Raw genomic sequence first — 21,679 nt, 5'->3', positions numbered from 1 at the left:
CAAATGATTTTAGAAAACCATTAAATTAATTTATTAAAATTGTGAAAACAATACAATTTCAGCATAATAAAATTGATGTGTGGTCAAACATAAAACATGATTATTGTACAGGAAAATCACCATTCAAAACTATGCTGTGCTGAGCAGTCAAGTGCTAATCTTACTGAGTTTATATTTCTGAAGATGACAGAATCAGCAGAGCAACAATTGACCTTTCAATGAGTAAGAGTTGTTCATTTAACGTTACATTTATATGTTTTGTAATTAGTTTTACGTTCACATTGAGTCCACGGAGACAAAATGGCGATTGCAGCAGTGTATTTTCAGGGAGTTTATGGAGAAAACATTTACTTTATTTTACACATGACTCATTTTATATGGATAAACATCCTTTAACAATAAATAAATTGTGCAGGATTAAGTTTAGATGACTTAATCATGTAGGAAAAACAAAACGCATATTTTCAGTTTGCTACAGGGAGACTTAAGACATAAAAACGCTGACGGCAAATCCAGTTCAGATCATTGCGCCACGGTGTCCACGAAAAATCAACTCAACTTTTAAAATGCGCACTTTTAATATAGGCTTATTTTTCGAACGCGCCTGTGTTACTGTGACGTCACACAGCAGTGTTAAGAGCGAGTTTGCTTTGAGCGAGTTTGCTTAGAGATACGATCGTCTGCGGACAGAAACACACCATATCCAGTCTTCTCAAACATAATCCGGCAGCAATAACATGTCCACACGGAAAACTACGAGAAACTGGTTCGAAAACGAGTGTAGAACCGACTCAACAACAGCTTCTCCTGAAGATAGTGAGCAGACACGCCGAAGAGGTGCGAGTTTAATTAACAAAATTAACTTTATAAATGATATTATTCTGGCTCATTTAAAACAATGCAATGTTGGGAAATACTTTAATTCCTTATTGCAACGAAGAAACGAAGTGGTGCTGCTGTTTTTCATTGTAAACGTGCTTTAGTGCTAGACAGACAATCATTGACCTTTTAAGATCTGCTGTCAGTTCTGCCCTGTTTCTTATCATCTGTTTTATTTATTTTATACTATTACTTTGTAATTCTGATGACACCTAACTAAACATAACTGCAAACATTAACCCTGCGTATATAGTTTACTTGTTGCTAAGTTTTATAAGAGACACATTCGTTAAATGAGAATTTTAGGAACTAGGGTGGGCCATTTATATGGATACACCGTAATAACATGGGAATGGTTGGTGATATTAAAGTCCTGTTTGTGGCACATTAGTATATTGTGAGGGGGCAAACTCCTCAAGATGGGTGGTGACCATCACATATACTAATGTGCCACAAACAGGACTTTAATATCACCAACCATTCCCATGTTATTAACGGTGTATCCATATAAATGGCCCACCCTGTATACGGTTATCCGGACCACACCTATTTGGTTAGGGTTAGGTTAACCGTATAGTACATTTACGTGTGGTCCGGATAACCGTATAGTACCGAATTTTATTATGAGACAACTGAAGGAACCAGCAACAACCTCTTCTGTTTTTCAGGATCTGGGAACGCTTTCTACAAGGTGAAAAATATCCTGGGATTGGGAGGCTTCAGCAAGGCGTTCAAGGGAATCTGCTCTGTTTTACTCCCTAAAGCAGGTCAGTCTGGTGTGATCACCATTTATGCAGTACGGAAGGCAGAATGTAGTTGTGCACATGATTTCATGTGTCATTCTGCTGAATGTTCTCACATGCATTGCATATTGGTGCACACCTGCACCACTCTATTTAAAGTCAAGTCAAGTCATCTTCATTTATATAGCGCTTTTAACAATGTAGATTGTCTCAAAGCAGCTTTACAGAGATAAATGTATAATTTAACGTAAGATTGTTTTGGCTTTATAGCGGTTCTTTAATAAAGTTATTTTCCAGCTAAAGTTAGTTTTGATTGATTCGCTTCCGTCGCAACGATCATTTGTTATTAAATTAGGGGCCGCCAAGACGACACCTTTCTCTCTACACAGACTTTAAACGCGAACCTGTGAGAAACGCTGATGGCGTTCAGATGCGCATTAAGAATTGGTTCTATAGTTATGTGCGTTTGAATATATGTGTGCAGGTTTGGAATTCCCTACAAACCAAGCCTAAACAAATTACTGGTGTTTCCTTATAGTTTTGATTCAGAATTTTATTTCATTTTATCAATTCGGGGTAGATACGCAAATTGAGTTTTCCCGACGACGCTTTATCTGTAGAGTGGTAGAGGGATCCTCCATAGGGAGAGGCTAGTTAGCACTTCAGCACTGCGTTGACATCGGGTCCAGGCGCAGGTCCTTCATCAGATCTGGAAACGGCCTGGATCCGGCAGGCTGCGGGAAAACCTTGGGATAAACAAAGACACTAAAATTAGCGTAGATGCCATTCTTCTCATGATGTAACGAGTACATCAGGATTTATGGGAAGTGTTCCCGGTTCCAGCTGACCTAATCTATGCCGCCTAATATTGAATTATAGAAGTCTATAATGTATTATGTGAACGCTATGTGTGTCTGCTTCCCGGACAATGGTAGGAAGGCTGTTCCAAAGTTTTGGTGCTAAATAGGAAAAGGATCTACCGCCAGCAGTCGATTTTGATATTCTAGGTATTATCAACTGGCCGGAATTTTGAGATCTCAATAGACGTGAAGGACTATAATGCGTTAAGAGCTCGCTCAAGTACTGCGGAGCTAAACCATTTAGTGCTTTGTAAGTAATCAGCAATATTTTAAAATTTATACAGTGTTTAATAGGGAGCCAATGCAGTGTTGACAGAACCGGGCTAATATGCTCATACTTCCTGGTTCTAGTAAGAACTCGAGCTGCTGCGTTTTGAACTAGCTGTAGTTTGTTTATTAAGCGTGCAGGGCAACCACCCATAAGAGCATTACAATAATCTAGTCTTGAGGTCATAAACGCATGGACTAATTGTTCCGCATTTGTCAATGAGAGCATATGGCGTAATTTAGATATATTTTTAAGATGGAAAAATGCGGTTTTACAGATACTAGACACGTGACTTTCAAATAAACTCTATTCAAACTCTATTCACTCTAATTAAAGGTTACTTACAAAAAATAAATAATAATGGATAAATCATTCATAATAAAAAATGCAATATTCCATAAAAAAAAATAAGAATTGTCCATTTTGATTTAATGATGACTCTGGTCAGACATGTTTCTAATATTTTCCGCTTTGTTTTTCTACAATTATGAAGTTCGTACACGAGACAGCAGGAGGAGCAGAGTCTATGCACAGTCGACTCCACATTGGTCTGATCCCGAGCCGTCATCTGTCCCAGGTCCCTCTGAGTGTGAGCCAACTAATGGTGAGTCTGTTCTGCCCTGTTTCTTGTCTTCTGTTTTATTTTTTTAAGTACTATTACTTTGTAATTCTGATGACACCTATAACTAAACAGAACTGCAAACATTACCCCTGCGTATATGGTTTACTTTTTGCCATGTTTTATAAGAGACACATTCGTTAAATTGATTTTATATTGGATGTTATTATGATACAATTGACGGAACCAGCAACCTCTTCTGTTTTTCAGGATTGTTGAACACTTTCTACGAGGTGAAAGATATCTTGGGAACGGGAAGCTACGCCAAAGTGTTCAAGGGAATCCATAAATTATATGGGAAAGAGGTCGCGCACTCTTACTGAACATTTTGCTCTCCATGTCCAATTAATCCAAACTTGAATTTGGGAAAAAATTAATAATGTTTTTCTTTTTTCGTTTTGTAGGTTGCCATCAAAACTGTTCACAAAAGGGATGCTGAGCGTTATCTTTTAATTGTAAGTTGGCAAAACTCAAAGAATATATTTAGCTGTTTAAAAGGTGCTTTGTGAAATAGTGTTGGCAAAAATGAATGTATCTATAGATTCTGAAATGGTTCCAATGCTGCTTTTCTGCAGTATCGATACATCGATACCAGCTGTGCTTTCTCGCTCTCTTCTCTCCGACAGCGAATTGACACACACACACCCGCCTCCTGTCACTCGTTCGTCTCAATCGCTCCGGTTGAATAGTGCTTGTATTGTGCATAATATTACTCATTCCCACAGGTTTCGCGCTCACAGTCTCACACCAAAAGCACACGCACCACTGATCTATATTATAAGTGCCGCTCTCATAAAGCCGCCTCTCAAACAGATCGCGAGTACCAAATTGACTTCTTTTTCATGGCTTATTGCACGTAAAGGAATAGTTCAAGTAACACTAAGTAACTTTTCAACCTTCATAATATATTTCCAAAATCCTTGTGATGGTACATCGACTTAAAATAGGTTGAATGACGCGTCTGCCATAGCCTGACGGGGTTTGTATAGTTTTTAATCGTACTTTTAAACTTCGGGGTTCGGGTAGTAACCCGAGCAGCACAAAAAGAACTACAAAATTCGACTGCTTTACGGCATAGGCTACCTCACTTCCCCCAACACGTCCTCACATGCTGTTGGACTTGTAAGTAGGCTATTGCTTATATTGTATATCACTCGGACAAGCACCTGGCGTTCTTGTTGATGGATTAGTAGACATCTTCGGAGGCTAGCTGTGCTTGTTCGATGTCCGACGATTTGTAACGCGTTGTGTTTATTCCCCAATCGAACTCGTGTAACTGTCTGTCACACGTTCTACCGTCCACAGCATTACTTGATAGACAAAAATAGGACAAGAATGAGCGTCAAACAGAAACAACCCGCTTACGGAGTGTTCGAGGCGCACATACAATACAGACTGCCGACAGTTAAACAGGGCGCGCGCAGCTCTTAAAGGGGCCACACCTTATTTCCACTCGTTACAGCTTCTATCCGACTGAACGGGGACCGGTATAGCCTACACATCTATGGGTATACAGGGGGGAGGGAATCAGGCCGTGAGTGAAGAGACTGCTCTGCGTGAGTGGTATTTACGACAGTAACGTTAAATACAAGTAGTCCACAGCGACTCTAGAGGTCGTTGTTTGACCAAAACGGAAATCCTACATAGTGGGGCTTTCACTTCAAAATGAAAATTCTGTCATCATTTACTCTCCCTCAAGTTGTTGTTCTTTTTCTGCTGAGCACAAAAGATATTTTGAAGAATGTCGGTAACCAAACGGTTGATGGGCCCCATTGACTTTCATAGTAGTATTTATGGAAGCCAACAACTATGGAAGTCAATGGGGTCCATCAACTGTCTGGTTACCAACATTCTTCAAAATATCTTCTTTCGTGTTCAGCAGAAGAAAGAAACTCACACAGGTTTGAAACAACGTGAGGGAGAGTAAACGATGACAGAGTTTTCATTTTGAAGTGAACTGTTCCTTTAAAGGCACACTATGTAAGATTTTTGGATTAAAATATACAAAAACCACTAGAACAATGTTATATATTTTGTTGATTTGTGTACTTACATCATCCCAAATGACTCTAAGAATGTTTAAATCCAGAGAAATAAGCAGTTTTAACCGGGACACGGACAGTGCCTGTGCGTCATCTGTCAATGCCATCATACCCCGCGTTTCCCTCGATTTCCGGTTTTATCCTGTAGAAACCACGGAAACACCAAAGACGCTTTAATATATGATGTGTTTTATTAGTCAGGTGAGCAGCTGTTTGGATACAGTCATCGACAGAAAACTAATCATTGTTATACAGCTCTACACAGTCTTTTTGTTTAAATCTCGTTTTCTTGAATTACCGCAAGTAGCATATTTACCATTTTAGTCGCGTCGTATTCTCCGCCGGCTGTAGAGGTGAAGACAACAACTCCCATGATTCTGCGAAATCAAGGCGTCATCAAGCTGCGAAAAATTACATAGTGTGCCTTTAAAGTGTTGGTTCACCCAAAAATGATCCCATAATTTACTCACCCTCAAGCATTCCTAGGTGTTTATGACTTTATCCTTTCAGCAAAACACAATCGGAGTTATATAAAAAAAAAATTCCTGGCTCTTCCAAGCTTTATAATGGGAGTGAATGGTACCATTTTTTTTAGTTTGAAGCCCAAAAAAGCGTATCCATCCATCATAAAAGTGCTCCATACGGCTCCAGGGGGTTAATAAAGGCCTTCTGAAGCGAAGCCATGCGCTTTTGTAAGAAAAATATCCATATTTATAACTAAAATAAAAAAAAAGCAATGTAAAGTAATTTAAATACTAACTACATGTGTTCTTTAAATCTATAGCCAACTAACCTTTTGCTGTCTTGTTCTCTTTTTCTCTAGCCTGGTTGTTCCAGACCTCTGGTTTCAGAAGTGGCGGTGATGCTACTGTTGAGGCGTCCTCCAGTAAGCCCCTACGTAATAGAAATGTATGAGTGGTTTGATCGGCCCAATTTAATCTCACTCGTTTTGGAGTTCCCTCAACCGTGCACAGTCTTGCGAGAGGTCATCAGTGATTGTGACACACTGAGTGAAGAGGTCGCATGTGGCTTAATGCGCCAGTTAGTCCTGGCAGTGCAACACTGCATAGACCATGGCGTGTTTCATAATGACGTCCATATAGACAATATCCTGGTGAACACACGCAGTATGGAGCTCAAGTTGATTGACTTTGGCCTCGCTCACCTACTGGATGAAGACGGCTACATCAGTGCTGCATATTGTGGTGAGCTGGCATTTTGTATTATGTTTTTTTTAGTTTTGTTTTTTTTGTGGAAATGTATTGGTAATGAAATGTCTTGCTTACAGGAGCAAAAGATTTCTGCCCACCAGAGGTCTTCAAAGACCCCATATACCACGCCGTCCCAACAAACGTCTGGGCTCTAGGCATTGTGCTGCATTTGATGGTGAAAGGATGTATGCCATTTCGTCATACAAGGGACATAGTAAAAGCCTGTCCTGTTTGGAATGTTGTCTTATCCAGCGGTGAGAGAATAGACATTCATAAATGCACAAAGTCTTTGACCAAATGTTGTTTAACAGAAAAAAAAAGTCAAAAACACCCATGAATGTTTACTAGAGGAATGAAATCAAATTTTTACGCTAATGTCTCCATATACCTTACATTTACATATAGCTTATATTCATCACATATTTCAGAAGACATTTTCTCACATGTCAGCTTTGGTGTGTAACAAGGTCTTGACTAACCTTCTCTCTCCTCCAAACTTGAACAGCATGCCGTGATCTGTTTAGCCAGTGTCTGAATCTCCGTCCAGCGAAACGCCCGACGTTAGAGCAGATCTTACAGCATGAGTGGTTCAATGCCAGAATGAAGGCAGGCGGGCTGTCCCGTCTATTATTGAGGTCAGACGTATAGTAGCACAACAGAGCCAGAAACTACATTTGCAATCATTCTAGTCCATTAGGGCAGTCGTGGGCTAATGGTTAGAGAGTCAGTGTCCATGGGTATGGGGGTGTGGGTTACCGTACTTGGCCTTCACATGTCATTTTAATTTTTTTGAAAAGTACTGTCATATTTTTTTTTATTCTGAATTATGTTTAGGCTAACAATGCAGCTATTGAACAGTACTAAACTGACTGGAGGCCACTTTAATATTCTGGTCCTACTATAAATATCATAACTTACTGATGAAAGAGAGACTGGGTGGAAACAGACCATTACAAGAATTGCTTCACCATCTAGTCTGCTGACTAGTCTAGTCAGTACTTGAGCGAGCTCTTAACGCGTTATAGTCCTTTGCGTCTATTGCAAACTCAAAACTCTGGCCAGTTGATAATACCTAGAATATCAAAATCGACTGCTGGTGGTAGATCCTTCTCCTATTTAGCACCGGAACTCTGGAACAGTCTTGGATATTGTAATTGACTAATTCTGTACGATCAAGTTGCATTTTTTTTAACAAGCGGTTTAATAATAGCCAGCTTAAAGGTTTTTGTTACGTATCCTAATGACAAAGATGAATTAATGATTTTAAGAAGAGGATCTATGACCTCTGGAAGCATCTCTTTCAATAGCTTAGCTGGTATAGGGTCTAACATACTATGTTGTCGATTTAGATGATTTAACGAGTTTAGCAAATTCTTCCTCTTCTATAGCAATGAATGAATCAACTTTTTCCTTACGGAGACTACAATGCACTGCCTGATGCGATACTGTAGTAGACGGTTACATAGTTATTATTTTCTCCCTGATATTATCAATCTTATAAGTGAAGAAGTTCATAAAGTCATTACTGCTGTACTGTTTGGAAACTTCTGGGCTTGAAGCTTTATATTTCATTAGTTTAGCCACTGTTTCAAATAAATACCTAGGATTTTGTTTATTTTCTTCTAATAGGGTTGAAAAATAAGCAGATCTAGCAGCTTTTAAAGCCTCTCTGTATGTAATCGAGCTCTCTCTCCATGAAATGCGAAATACCTCTAGTTTTGTTTTCTTCCAGTTGTGCTCCATTTTTCTGGCTGCTCTCTTAAGGGCCCGAGTGTGCTCGTTGTACCACGGCGTTGGACTATTTTCTTTAATCTTCTTTAAACGCAAAAGAGCAACTGTGTCTAAAGTGCTGGAAAAGAGAGAGTTAAACGTTTCTGTCGCAATATCGAGTTCTTCTTCTAAGCTATCTGGGATGCTGAGATGATGAAACTGATCAGGAAGATTATTAATAAAGCAATCTTTAGTGGCAGAAGTGATAGGTCTAACATATTTGTAACACGGAGTCGGCTTTGCAGCCTTGGCTAAATGAAGTGAGATGTCATCGCTCTGCTGCAGAATTTCAACGGCATCAACATTGATTCCATGTGATAATATTAGATCTAGAGTATGATTACGATATGAGTAGGTCCTGACACGTGTTGTCTAACTCCAATAGAGTTAAAATCTTGAAATGCCAATCCTAATGCATCTTTTTCGTTATCTACATGTATATTAAAATCACCAACAATTATGACTTTATCTGCAGCCAGTACTAACTCAGTACAAATTCTTTGATAAAGTCTGTATGGTGCCCTGGTTAAACAGAGTGGCTAATAATAGCGTAGACGCCATTCTTCTTATGATGTACTGTAACTAGTACATCAGGATTTATGGGAAGTGTTCCCGGTTCCGGCTGACCTAATCTATGCAGCCTAACATTGAATTATAGAAGTCGATAATGTGTTATGTGTATGCTAGGTCAAAGAGATGTGTTTTTAGTCTAGCTTTGAACTGACAAGAGTTCTTCCCAGACAATGTTAGGAAGACTGTTCCAAAGTTTTGGTGCTAAATAGGAGAAGGATCTACCGCCAGCAGTCGATTTTGATATTCTAGGTATTATCAACTGGCCGGAATTTTGAGATCGCAATAGACGTGAAGGACTATAATGCGTTAAGAGCTCGCTCAAGTACTGCGGAGCAAAACCATTTAGTGCTTTGTAAGTAATCAGCAATATTTAAAAATGTATACAATGTTTAATAGGGAGCCAGTGCAGTGTTGACAGAACCGGGCTAATATGGTCATACTTCCTGGTTCTGGTAAGAACTCGAGCTGCTGCGTTTTGGACTAGCTGTAGTTTGTTTATTAAGCGTACAGGGCAACCACCCATAAGAGCATTACAATAATCTAGCCTTGATGTCATGAACGCATGAACTAATTGTTCTGCATTTGTCAATGAGAGCATATGACATAATTTAGATATATATTTTTAAGATGGAAAAATGCGGTTTTACAGATACTAGACACGTGACTTTCAAATGAAAGATTAGTATCAAAGAGCACACCCAGGTTCCTAACCGACGACGAAGACTTAACAGAGCAGCCATCAAGTATTAGACAGTATTCTAGGTTATTACGTGTGGAAGTTTTTTGTCCAATAATTAGAATCTCTGTTTTTTCAGAATTAAGTAGTAGGAAATGACTAGTCATCCAATTTTTTATATCGGATATGCATTCTGTTAATTTTGTGCATTGCTAAGTTTCGTCAGGGTGTGAAGAAATATAAAGCTGAGTATCATCAGCATAACAGTGAAAACTAATTCCATGCTTCCTAATGATATCTCCCAAGGGTAGCACGTACAGAGTGAACAGCAACAGTCCTAGTACTGAGTCTTGTGGTACGCCATACTGAACTTGTGATCGATGAGACATCTCTTCATTTACTGCTACAAACTGATAACGGTCGGATAAGTATGATTTAAACCATGCTAATGCAATTACACTAATGCCAACATCATTTTCGAGTCTATTTAAAATAATGTTGTGGTCAATAGTGTCAAATGCAGCACTGAGATCGAGTAACACTAATAGAGAGATACAACCACGATCGGATGATAAGAGCAAATCATTTGTGACTCTAACGAGAGCAGTCTCAGTACTATGGTACGGTCTAAATCCTGACTGAAAATCCTCGCAGATTTCATTTCTTTCTAAAAAGGAACATAGTTGTGAGGATACCGCCTTTTCTAGTATCTTTGACAGAAAAGGTAGTTTCGAGATCGGCCTATAATTGACTAATTCTGTACGATCAAGTTGCATTTTTTTTTAACAAGCGGTTTAATCATGGCCAGCTTAAAAGTTTTTGGTACATATCCTAATGACAAAGATGAATTAATGATATTAAGAAGAGGATCTGTGACCTCTAGAAGCATCTCTTTCACTAGCTTAGTCGGTATTGGGTCTAACATACATGTTGTCGATTTAGATGATTTAATGAGTTTAGCAAATTCTTCCTCTTCTATAGCAATGAATGAATGAACTTTTTCCTTACGGAGACTACAATGCACTGCCTGATGCGATACTGTAGTAGACGGTTGCATAGTTATCATTTTCTCCCTGATGTTATCAATCTTGTAAGTGAAGATGTTCATAAAGTCATTACTGCTGTACTGTTTGGAAACTTCTGGGCTTGAAGCTTTATATTTCGTTAGTTTAGCCACTGTTTCAAATAAATACCTAGGGTTTTGTTTATTTTCTTCTAATAGGGTTGAAAAATAAGCAGATATAGCAGCTTTTAAGGCCTCTCTGTATACAATCGTGCCCTCTCTCCATGAAATGCGAAATACCTCTAGTTTTGTTTTCTTCCAGTTGCGCTCCATTTTTCTGGCTGCTCTCTTAAGGGCCCGAGTGTGCTCGTTGTACCACGGCGTTGGACTATTTTCTTTAATCTTCTTTAAACGCAAAAGAGCAATTGTGTCTTAAGTGCTGGAAAAGAGAGAGTTAAAAGTTTCTGTCGCAATATCGAGTTCTTCTAAGCTATCTGGGATGCTGAGATGATTAAACTGATCAGGAAGATAATTAATAAAGCAAACTTTAGTGGCAGAAGTGATAGGTCTAACATATTTGTAACACGGAGTCGGCTTTGCAGCCTTGGCTAAATGAAGTTTACACCAGACTAGATAATGATCTGAGATGTCATCGCTCTGCTGCAGAATTTCAACGGCATCAACATTGATTCCATGTGATAATATTAGATCTAGAGTATGATTACGACAATGAGTAGGTCGTGACACGTGTTGTCTAACTCCAATAGAGTTAAAATCTTGAAATGCCAATCCCAATGCATCTTTTTCGTTATCTACATGTATATTTAAATCACCAACAATTAGGTCTTTATCTGCTGCCAGTACTAACTCTGATAGAAAATCAGCAAATTCTTTGAAAAAGTCTGTATGGTGCCCTGGTGGCCTGTATACAGTAGCCAGCACAAATCTCAAACGTAGTTTATCATTTACACTATATATTGTTACATTAAGCACCAACACTTCAAAAGAATTATATTTGAAACTAGACTTCTTAGTAATTTTGAAAATATTACAATAAATTACAACACCTCCCCCTTTACCTTTCAGACGAGGTTCATGTTTATAACAAGTCGAGTCAAGTTAAGTCAAGTCATCTTCATTTATATAGTGCTTTTAACAATGTAGATTGTTCCAAAGTGGCTTTAGTGATAATATGAAAATAAAGTAACAGAGATTGTTTTGGCTTTATAGCAGCTATAGAATAAAGTTATTGTCCATCTAAAGGTAGTTTTGATTGATTCACTTCCGTCGCAGCGATCATTAGTTATGAACTTAGGGGTCGCTAACACGACACCGTTTTAACAGAAAACTCTTAAGTTCTTTCTGCGCAAACATTAAAAAACGCTAACCTGTGATAACGCAGATGGCGTGCACATGCGTATTACGAGTTCAGTCTATAGGTATGCGTGTTTGAATATATGTGCGCAGGCGTGTAGTCCTTCCCTACAAACCAACCCTCAACAAACTACTTGTCTGGCCTTAAAATTTATAAAACAGAATTTTTATCGCTTCCGCGTAGCCACGCGAACCGGAATTATCCCGACAACGCTTTATCTGTAGAGAGGTAAAGGGACGGGAGGGAGGCCTTCACAGGGGAGAGACTAGTTGACACTTAAGGACTGCGTTGTCATCGCGTCCAGGCGCAGGTCCTTCATCAGATCTGAATACGCCCTGGATCCGGCAGACTGCGGTAAACCTCGGGATAAACAGAGTGACTAATATTAGCGTAGACGCCATTCTTTTTATGATGTAACTAGTACATCAGGATTTATGGGAAGTGTATGGGAAGTGAACTAATCTCTGCAGCCTAACATTGAATTATAGAAGTCTATAACCACTCCCCGCTGCTCTCCCCACGGCGGGCAGCACCCTAATGAGGTTAAAGAAAGAACTGACACACCCATCTCTGAGCACACAGAGTTCTCGGATGACAGTGCACGCCGCTCACGAGCCTCGCCACTCTCGTCTTCCTCTGTCGCTTGACCCCTGGCAGAGCAGGTCCCCGTGGAACGTTGGTCCTTCCCTGGCCTCCTCTTTCAGGATGCAATAAATGACCATGCCCCCACACCGGGTCGCTACGCCGCCCACGTCCGGGCCGGTCATTCCGCTTCGCTGCCCCACCGAGGGTACGTCTGTGGTTCCCATGACCCTGGTTCAGTTCTTGGGAGCCTGGCTAGAGCTTCCCGACCTGTCCCGCTGGGTCGAGAGAACCATCAGGCTCGGATATGTGATTCAGTTCGCACGATCTCCTCCCTGCTTCCGGGGAGTCCGTTACACTATGGTGGGGTGGCAATGCCCCTGTCATGTGTGCGGAGGTCGCTACCTTACTGGCGAAAGGTGCAGTCGAGATTGTCCCTCCAGCCAAAATGAAGTCCGGGTTCTACAGCCCCTACTTCATTGTACCGAAGAAAACCAGTGGGTTACGGCCAATCCTGGACTTGCACGTCTTGAACCAAACCCTTCACAGGCTTCCGTTCAAGATGCTCACGACCAAACGCATTCTCGAATGTGTGCGACCACAGGATTGGTTTGCAGCGATCGACCTGAAGGACACCTACTTTCATGTCTCCTTTCTTCCTCAACACAGACCATTCCTACGGTTTGCTTTCGAGGGGCAGGCATATCAGTACGTGGTTCTCCCATTCGGTCTAGCCCTGTCTCCTCGCGTCTTCACGAAGGTCGTCGAGGCAGCCCTCTTTCCGCTTTGGCAACACGGGGTTCGCATCCTGATTTATCTCGACGACTGGCTGATCCTAGCTCACTCTCGAGACTAGGTTTGCGAACACAGGGACCTAGTGCTCCGGCACCTAGCCCGGAGGCCTTCGGGTCAACCGGGAGAAGAGCAAACTTTGCCTTGTGCAGAGGATCTCTTTTCTCTGTATAGAAAATCGGTCGCCATGTGCGTGCAGCTTATGAGCGAGCGCGCGCACGCAGTCACTGCTGACTTGCCTGAGACAGTTCAAGGGCAAGAGTACGGTTCCACTGAAGTTATTTCAGAGGCTCCTGGGGCATATGGCAGCCGCAGTAACGCCACTCGGACTGCTTCATATGAGACCGCTTCAGCTTTGCGATCGAGTCCCGAGGTGGGCATGGCAACACAGCACGCTTTGAGTACCAGTTACTCTGTTACACCAGTTACTGACCTGCCGTCAGACCTTCACCCCGTGGTCGAACCTCAGCTTTCTACGGGCCGGAGTGCCCTTAGAATGAGTTTCCAGGCATGTTGTTGTCTCAACAGATGCCTCCACCACGGGCTGGGATGCCATGTGCAATGGACATGCTGCCGCGGGCTCCTGGACAGGACCCCAGCGCCTTTGGCATGTCAATTGCCTCGAGTTGCTGGCTGTGTGTCTCGCTCTGCACCACTTCCATGCGTTGCTCAAGAACCAGCACATACTAGTCCGATCAGACAATACCGCGACAGTAGCGTACATCAACCCACAAGGTGGTCTACGTTCCCGCCGTATGTCGCAACTCACTCGCCACCTCCTCCTATGGAGTCAGAAGCATCTGAGGTCGCTTCGAGCCATTTATATCCCAGGAGACCTGAACTGTGCAGCCGACGAGCTCTCATGGCTTCAGCCTCTCCCTGGAGAATGAAGACTCCATCCCCAGATGGTTCAGCTGATTTGGGATCAATTCGGGGACGTGCAGGTAGACCTGTTTGCCTCCCATGACTCGTCCCATTGCGACCTGTTTTACTTCCTGACCAAGGGCACGCTCGGCACGGACACACTGGTGCCGCAAGTATGCGTTTCCCCCACATGCATTGAGCCTTCTTGCACAGACCCTGTGCAAGATCAGGGAGGACGAAGAGCAGGTCATTTTGGTTGCCCCTCATTGGCACAACCGGACCTGGTTCTCCGAATTTGTACTCCTCGCGACAGCACCTCCCTGGCCAATTTCAGGACCTCCTTTCTCAGAGACGGGGCACCCTATGGCACCCTTGTCCCGATCTTTGGAACCTCCACGTGTGGCACCTGGATGGGACGAGGCAGGTTTGAGTACCCTACCACCAGCGGTGGTGGCTACCATCACTTCCGCTAGAGCATCGTCCACGAGACATGCCTACGCGTTGAAGTGGAACCTCTTCGTCACCTGGTGCTCTTCTTGCCGAGAAGCCCCCAGAAAATGCTCGATCAGTGCCGTGCTTTCCTTCCTGCAAGAAGGGTTGGAGCTAAGGCTGTCTCCCTTCACCCTGAAAGTGTATGTTGCCGCTATCGTCGCACATCACGACCCAGTCGAGGGTAAGTCCGTGGGAAAGCACGACCTGGTCATCAGGTTCTTGAGAGGAGCGAGGAGACTGAATCCTTCTCGCCCTCCTCTTGTTCCCTCTTGGGACCCCTCAGTGGTTTTAACTGCCCTGCAGAGTGCTCCCTTTGAGCCTCTGCAATCAGTGGAGCTTAAGTTCTTGTCAATTAAGACAGCGCTTCTGGTTGCATTGGCTTCCATTAAGAGGGTAGGGGACCTGCAGGCATTTTCGGTTGACAAAGCGTGCCTGGAATTCGGGCCGGCCTGCTCTCACATGATCCTGAGACCCCGGCCTGGATATGTGCCCAAGGTTCCCACCACTCCCTTTCGAGATCAGGTGGTGAACCTGCAAGCGCTGCCCTTGGAGGAGGCAGACCCAGCCTTGGCACTGCTCTGTCCAGTACGCGCCCTCCGTGCTTACGTAGACAGAACGCAGTGTTTCAGGACCACAGACCTGCTCTTTGTCTGTTATGGTGGGAAGCTGAAGGGAAAGGCTCTCTCCAAGCAAAGGTTGTCTCATTGGATAGTGGGCACCGTTGCTTTGGCATACCAGCAGCAAGGTCGACCGTGCCTCCTTGGTGTGAAGGCCCACCCCACCCGGAGTGTGGCCTTCTCTTGGGCTCTAGCGCATGGCGCCTCGCTAACAGACATCTGCAAAACTGCAGGCTGGGCGACATTCAACACATTTGCGAGATTCTACAATCTCCCGAGTGGAGCCAGTGTCCTCTCATGTGCTCGCTTCAACCAGCTGGTACTAGGATCGGCTCAGGTGTCTTCGCTTCCTCGCCATTCCACCCCACGGACTGGATACGTGCGATATTCTCCTCAGGTGAGCCTCCCCGAGAAGCCCTGAGTTCCTCCAGCACTGTTGACGTCAATGCCAGAGTTATGCCACCGGCAGCTTTCGCGATTGGCTAGGTGCCACCATGTGCATGGTTCCCCCTCTGGGCGACCCCCACATGTGTATTTCCACTGTAAGCCTCTCCGAGCATGTGTCTTTACCTTGGCAAGCCACCTTGCCCCCCCTGGGGTTGAAACATTCCACCCTGCGGGCTGGACACCCCAGTGTTTCTCCATATGCAGCCTCATATGTGTATTCTGTATATCGAGGGTTACATACGTAACCGAGACGTTCCCTTTCGTGGTCACTATGAGTTACATCAGTGACGACGAATGGGGTTCCCAGTCTAATCACCCCACCATGGCTGTCTTCCAGTGCCCTGCGTAAGTCTGAGCTCCCTGTCATGAGACTGGCACGGACGAAGGACTCCTACTTAACACAGGAATACCAAGGTACACTGGGAAGCATATCTCAGCAGAAATATGCAATCAGTGCCAGCCCGAAGGGGGGGGGACTTAAGAATACACATATGGCCCGGGGTGGCTGCATATGGAGTATCACTGGGGTGTCCAGCCGCAGGTGGAATATTTCAACCCCAGGGTTGGCAAGGTGGCTTGCCGAGGGAAAGACACATGCTCAGAGAGGCTTGCAGTGGAAATACACATGTGGGGGTCGCCCAGAGGGGGAACCATGCACATGGAGGCACCTAGCCAAACGCGAAAGCTTCCGGTGACATAACTCTGGCGTTGACGTCGACAGTGCTGGAGGAACTCAGGGCCTGTGGAGAGGCTCACCTGAGGAGAATATCGCACATATCCCGTCCGTGGAGAGGAATGGCGAGCAAGTGAAGACACCTGAGCAGAATCTAGTACCGGCTGGTTGAAGCGGGTACATGAGAAGAAACTGGCTCCACTCGGAGATTGTAGAATCTCGCAAATGTGTTGGGTGTCGCCCAGCCTGCAGCTCTGCAGATGTCTGTTAGCGAGGCGCCATGCGCTAGAGCCCAAGAGGAGGCCACACTCCGAGTGGAGTGGGCCTTCACACTAAGGGGGCACTGTCGACCTTGCTGCTGGTATGCCAAAGCAATGGCGTCCACTATCCAGTGAGACAACCTTTGCTTGGAGAGAGCCTTTCCCTTCAGCTTCCCACCATAACAGACAAAGAGCTGGTCTGAGGTCCTGAAACTCTGCGTTCTGTCTACGTAAGCACGGAGGGCGCGTACTGGACAGAGCAGTGCCAAGGCTGGGTCTGCCTCCTCCAAGGGCAGCGCTTGTAGGTTCACCACCTGATCTCGAAAGGGAGTGGTGGGAACCTTGGGCACATTTCCAGGCCGGGGTCTCAGGATAACGTGAGAGTTAGCTGGCCCAAATTCCAGGCACGCTTCGTCAACCGAAAATGCCTGCAGGTCCCCTACCCTCTTGATGGAGGCCAATGCAACCAGGAGCGCTGTCTTAATTGACAGGAACTTAAGCTCCACTGATTGCAGAGGCTCAAAGGGAGCACTCTGCAGGGCAGTTAGCACCACTGAGAGGTCCCAAGAGGGAACGAGAGGACGGTGAGGAGGATTCAGTCTCCTTGCTCCTCTCAGGAACCTGATGATCAGGTCGTGCTTTCCCAGAGACTTATCTTCAAGTGTATCGTGATGTGCGGCAATGGCGGCAACATACACTTTCTGGGTGGAGGGAGACAGCCTTCGCTCCAACCCTTCTTGCAGGAAGGAAAGCACGACACTGATCGGGCATTTCGTGGGGTCTTCATGTCGGGAAGACCACCAGTTGACGAAGAGGTTCCACTTCAACGCATAGGCATGTCTCGTGGACGATGCTCTAGCGGAAGTGATGGTAGCCACCACCACTGATGGTAGGGTACTCAAACCTGCCTCGTCCCATCCAGGAGCCACACGTGGAGGTACCAAAGATCGGGACGAGGGTGCCATAGGGTGCCCCGTCCCTGAGAAAGGAGGTCCTTCCTCAGAGGGATTGGCCAGGGAGGTGCTGTCGCGAGGAGTACAAATTCGGGGAACCAGGTCCGGTTGTCCCAAAACGGGGCAACCAAAATTACCTGCTCCTGATCTTGTGCAGGGTCTGCGCAAGAAGGCTCACTGGGGGAAACGCATACTTGCGGAGGCCCCGCGGCCAGCTGTGCACCAGTGCATCCGTGCCAAGCGTGCCCTCGGTCAGGGAATAAAACAGGTCGCAGTGGGACGAGTCGTGGGAGGCAAACAGATCTACCTGTGCGTCCCCGAACTGATCCCAAATCAGCTGAACCGACTGGGGATGGAGTCTCCATTCTCCAGGGAGAGGCCGAAGCCGAGACAGCTCGTCGGCCGCACGGTTCAGGTCTCCCAGGATATAAATGGCTCGAAGCGACCTCAGATGCTTCTAACTCCATATGAGGAGGTGGTGGGCGAGTTGCGACATACAGCGGGAGCGTAGACCACTTAGTCGGTTGATGTACGCTACTGTCGCGGTATTGTCTGATCGGACTAGTATGTGCTGATCCCTGAGCAGCGCACGGAAGTGGAGCAACTCGAGGCAATTGACATGCCAAAGGCACTAGGGTCCTGTCCAGGAGCCTGCGGCAGCATGTCCATTGCACATGGCGTCCCAGCCCGTGGTGGAGGCATCTGTTGATACAACAACATGCCGATAAACTCGTTCTAAGGGCACCCCGGCCTGTAGAAAACTGAGGTTTGTCCACGGGGTGAAGGTCTGACGGCAGGTCGGAGTCACTTTAACTTGGAGCGTGCCGTGTTGGCATGCCCACCTCGGGATTTGATCGCGAAACCAAAGCTGAAGCGGTCTCATATGAAGCAATCCGAGCGGTGTTACTGCGGCTGCGGATGCCATATGCCCCAGGAGCCTCTGAAATCATTTCAGTGGAACCGCACTCTTGCCCTCGAATTGACGGAGGCAAGTGGCGACCGAGTCGATTTCCATACCGAGAAAAGAGATCCTCTGCACTCAGCAGAGTTTGCTCTTCTCCCAGTTGACCCGAAGGCCCAGACAAGCTAGGTGCCGGAGCACTAGGTCCCTGTGTTCGCAAACCTGGTCTCGAGAGTGAGCTAGGATCAGCCAGTCGGCGAGAGAGTTCAGGATGCGAACCCCGTGTTCCCGGAGGGGACGCGAGGAGACAGGGCTAGCCCGAATGGGAGAACCGCGTACTGGTATGCCCACCCCTCGAAAGCAAACCGTAGGAACGGTCTGTGTCGAGGTAGAATGGAGACATGAAAGTTGGCGTCCTTCAGGTCGATCGCTGCAAACCAATCCGGCGGCACACACATTCGAAGATGCATTTGGCCGTGAGCATCTTGAACGGCAGCCTGTGAAGGGAGCAGTTCAAGACGCGCAGGTCCAGGATTGGTCGTAACCCATTGGATTTCTTGGGTACAATGAAGTAGGGGCTGTAGAAGCCGGACTTCATTTCGGCTGGAGGGACAATCTCGATCGCACCCTTCGCCAGTAGGGTGGCGACCTCCGCTCTCATGACAGGGGCATTGCCACCGACCATAGTGGACTCGCCTGAAGCGGGGAGGAGACCGCGCGAACTGAATCGCGTAGCCGAGCCTGATGGTTCTCGCGACCCAGCGGGACAGTCTGGGAAGCTCTAGCCAGGCTCCCAGAAACTGTACCAGCGGGGTCATGCAAACCACAGACGTACCCTCGGTGGTGCAGCGAGGCGGAATGACTGGCCCAGGTGTGGGTGGTATAGCGGCCCGGTGCGGGGGCATGGTCATTAGCCGCGTCCTGCCAGAGGAGGCCAGGGAAGGACCAGCGTTCCACGGGGGCGTGCTCTGACAGGGGTCTGGCGACAGAGGGGGACGAGAGTGGCGAGGCTCGAGAGTGGCGAGGCTCGTGAGCGGTGTGCACTGTCATCCGAGAACTCTGTGTGCTCAGAGATGGGTGTGTCAGTTCTTTCTTTGACCAAACTAGGGTGCTGCTCATCGTGGGGAGAGCAGCGGGGAGTGGTTATAGACTTCTATAATTCAATGTCAAGTAAAGTCATCCTCATTTATATAGCGCTTTTAACAATGTAGATTGTTTCAAAGCAGCTTTACAGAGATAAACGTATAATTTATGGTAACAGATATTTTTTTGGCTGTATAGCGGTTCTTTAATAAAGTTATTTTTCAGCTAAAGTTAGTTTTGATTGATTCGCTTCCGTCGCAACGATCATTTGTTATTAAATTAGGAGCCGCTAAGATGACACCATTCTCTCTACACAGACTTTAAACAGATGGTGTTCACATGCGCATTAAGAATTGGTTCTATAGTTATGTGCGTTTGAATATATGTGCACAGGTTTGTAATTCCCTACAAACCAAGCCTAAACAAAGTACTGGTCTTTCCTTATAAATTTTGATACAGAATTTAATTTTATTTTGTCACTTCGGGGTAGGTACGCGAAACGAATTTCCCGACAACGCTTTATCTGTAGGTAAAGGGATCATCCATAGGGAGAGGCTAGTTAGCACTTCAGCACTGCGTTGTCATCGGGTCCAGGCGAAAATCCTTCGTCAGATCTGGATATGGCCTGGATCCGGCAGGCTGCGGGAAAACCTCGGGATAAACAAAGACACTAAAATTAGCGTAGATGCCATTCTTCTTATGATGTAACGAGTACATCAGGATTTATGGGAAGTGTTCCCGGTTCCGGCTGATCTAATCTATGCAGCCTAACATTGAATTATAGAAGTCTATAATGTATTATGTGAATGCTAGGTCAAAGAGATGTGTCTTTAATCTGGCTTTGAACTGACAGAGTGTGTCTGCTTCCCGGACATTGGTAGGAAGACTGTTCTAAAGTTTTGGTGCTAAATAGGAAAAGGATCTACCGCCAGCGGTCGATTTTGATATTCTAGGTATTGTTAACTGGCCGGAATTTTGAGATCGCAATAGACGTGAAGGACTATAATGCGTTAAGAGCTCGCTCAAGTACTGCGGAGCTAAACCATTTAGTGCTTTGTAAGTAATCAGCAATATTTTAAAATGTATGCGATGTTTTAATAGGCAGCCAATGCAGTGTTGACAGAACCGGGCTAATATGGTCATACTTCCTGGTTCTAGTAAGAACTCTAGCTGCTGCGTTTTGAACTAGCTGTAGTTTGTTTATTAAGCGTGCAGGGCAACCATCCAGTAGAGCATTACAATAATCTAGCCTTGAGGTCATGAACGCATGAACTAATTGTTCCGCATTTGTCAATGAGAGCATATGGCGTAATTTAGATATATTTTTAAGATGGAAAAATGCGGTTTTACAGATACTAGACACGTGACTTTCAAATGAAAGATTGGTATCAAAGAGCACACTCAGGTTCCTAACCGACGACGAAGACTTGACAGAGCAGCCATCAAGTGTTAGACAGTATTCTAGGTTATTACGTGAGGACGTTTTTTGTCCAATAATTAGAATCTCTGTTTTTTCAGAGTTAAGAAGTAGGAAATTACTAGTCATCCAAATTTTTATATCAGCTATGCATTCCATTAATTTCTTGAATTGGCAAGTTTCGTCGGGGCGTGAAGAAATATAGAGCTGAGTATCATCAGCATAACAGTGAAAACTAATGCCATGCTTCCTAATGATATCTCCTAAGGGTAGCATGTACAGAGTGAACATACTGAACTTGTGATCAATGAGACATCTCTTAATTTACTGCTACAAACTGATAACAGTCAGATAAGTATGATTTAAACCATGCTAATGCAATTCCACTAATGCCAACATAATTTTCGAGTCTATTTAAAAGAATGTTGTGGTCAATAGTATCAAATGCAGCACTGAGATCGAGTAACACTAATAGAGAGATACAACCACGATCGGATGATAAGAGCAAATCATTTTGTGACTCTAATGAGAGCTGTCTCAGTACTATGGTACGGTCTAAATCCAGACTGGAAATCCTTA

General features: G+C 44.8%; 1 protein-coding gene across 1 annotated transcript in view; it reads left to right on the top strand.

The window, feature by feature from the left end:
* The first annotated feature begins 720 nt into the window (after positions 1–720).
* The window catches only part of LOC311295534 (serine/threonine-protein kinase pim-2-like), a 32,070-nt gene continuing 11,111 nt past the window's right edge, over positions 721–21,679 (top strand). The window contains exons 1-7 of the mRNA XM_084416982.1: positions 721–837; positions 1,548–1,646; positions 3,244–3,354; positions 3,580–3,674; positions 3,774–3,824; positions 6,235–6,616; positions 6,700–6,876. Of these exons, the coding sequence (XP_084273108.1) occupies positions 738–837; positions 1,548–1,646; positions 3,244–3,354; positions 3,580–3,674; positions 3,774–3,824; positions 6,235–6,616; positions 6,700–6,876 (1,015 nt within the window). The 5' untranslated portion in view covers positions 721–737. The remainder of the gene's footprint in view (positions 838–1,547; positions 1,647–3,243; positions 3,355–3,579; positions 3,675–3,773; positions 3,825–6,234; positions 6,617–6,699; positions 6,877–21,679) is intronic.

This window comes from Rutilus rutilus, assembly GCF_951802725.1.
Source record: "Rutilus rutilus genome assembly, chromosome: 8".
Lineage (NCBI taxonomy): Eukaryota > Metazoa > Chordata > Actinopteri > Cypriniformes > Leuciscidae > Rutilus > Rutilus rutilus.
The sequence above is the reverse complement of the archived record's forward strand: the minus strand, read 5'-3'. Positions and strand labels throughout refer to the sequence as shown.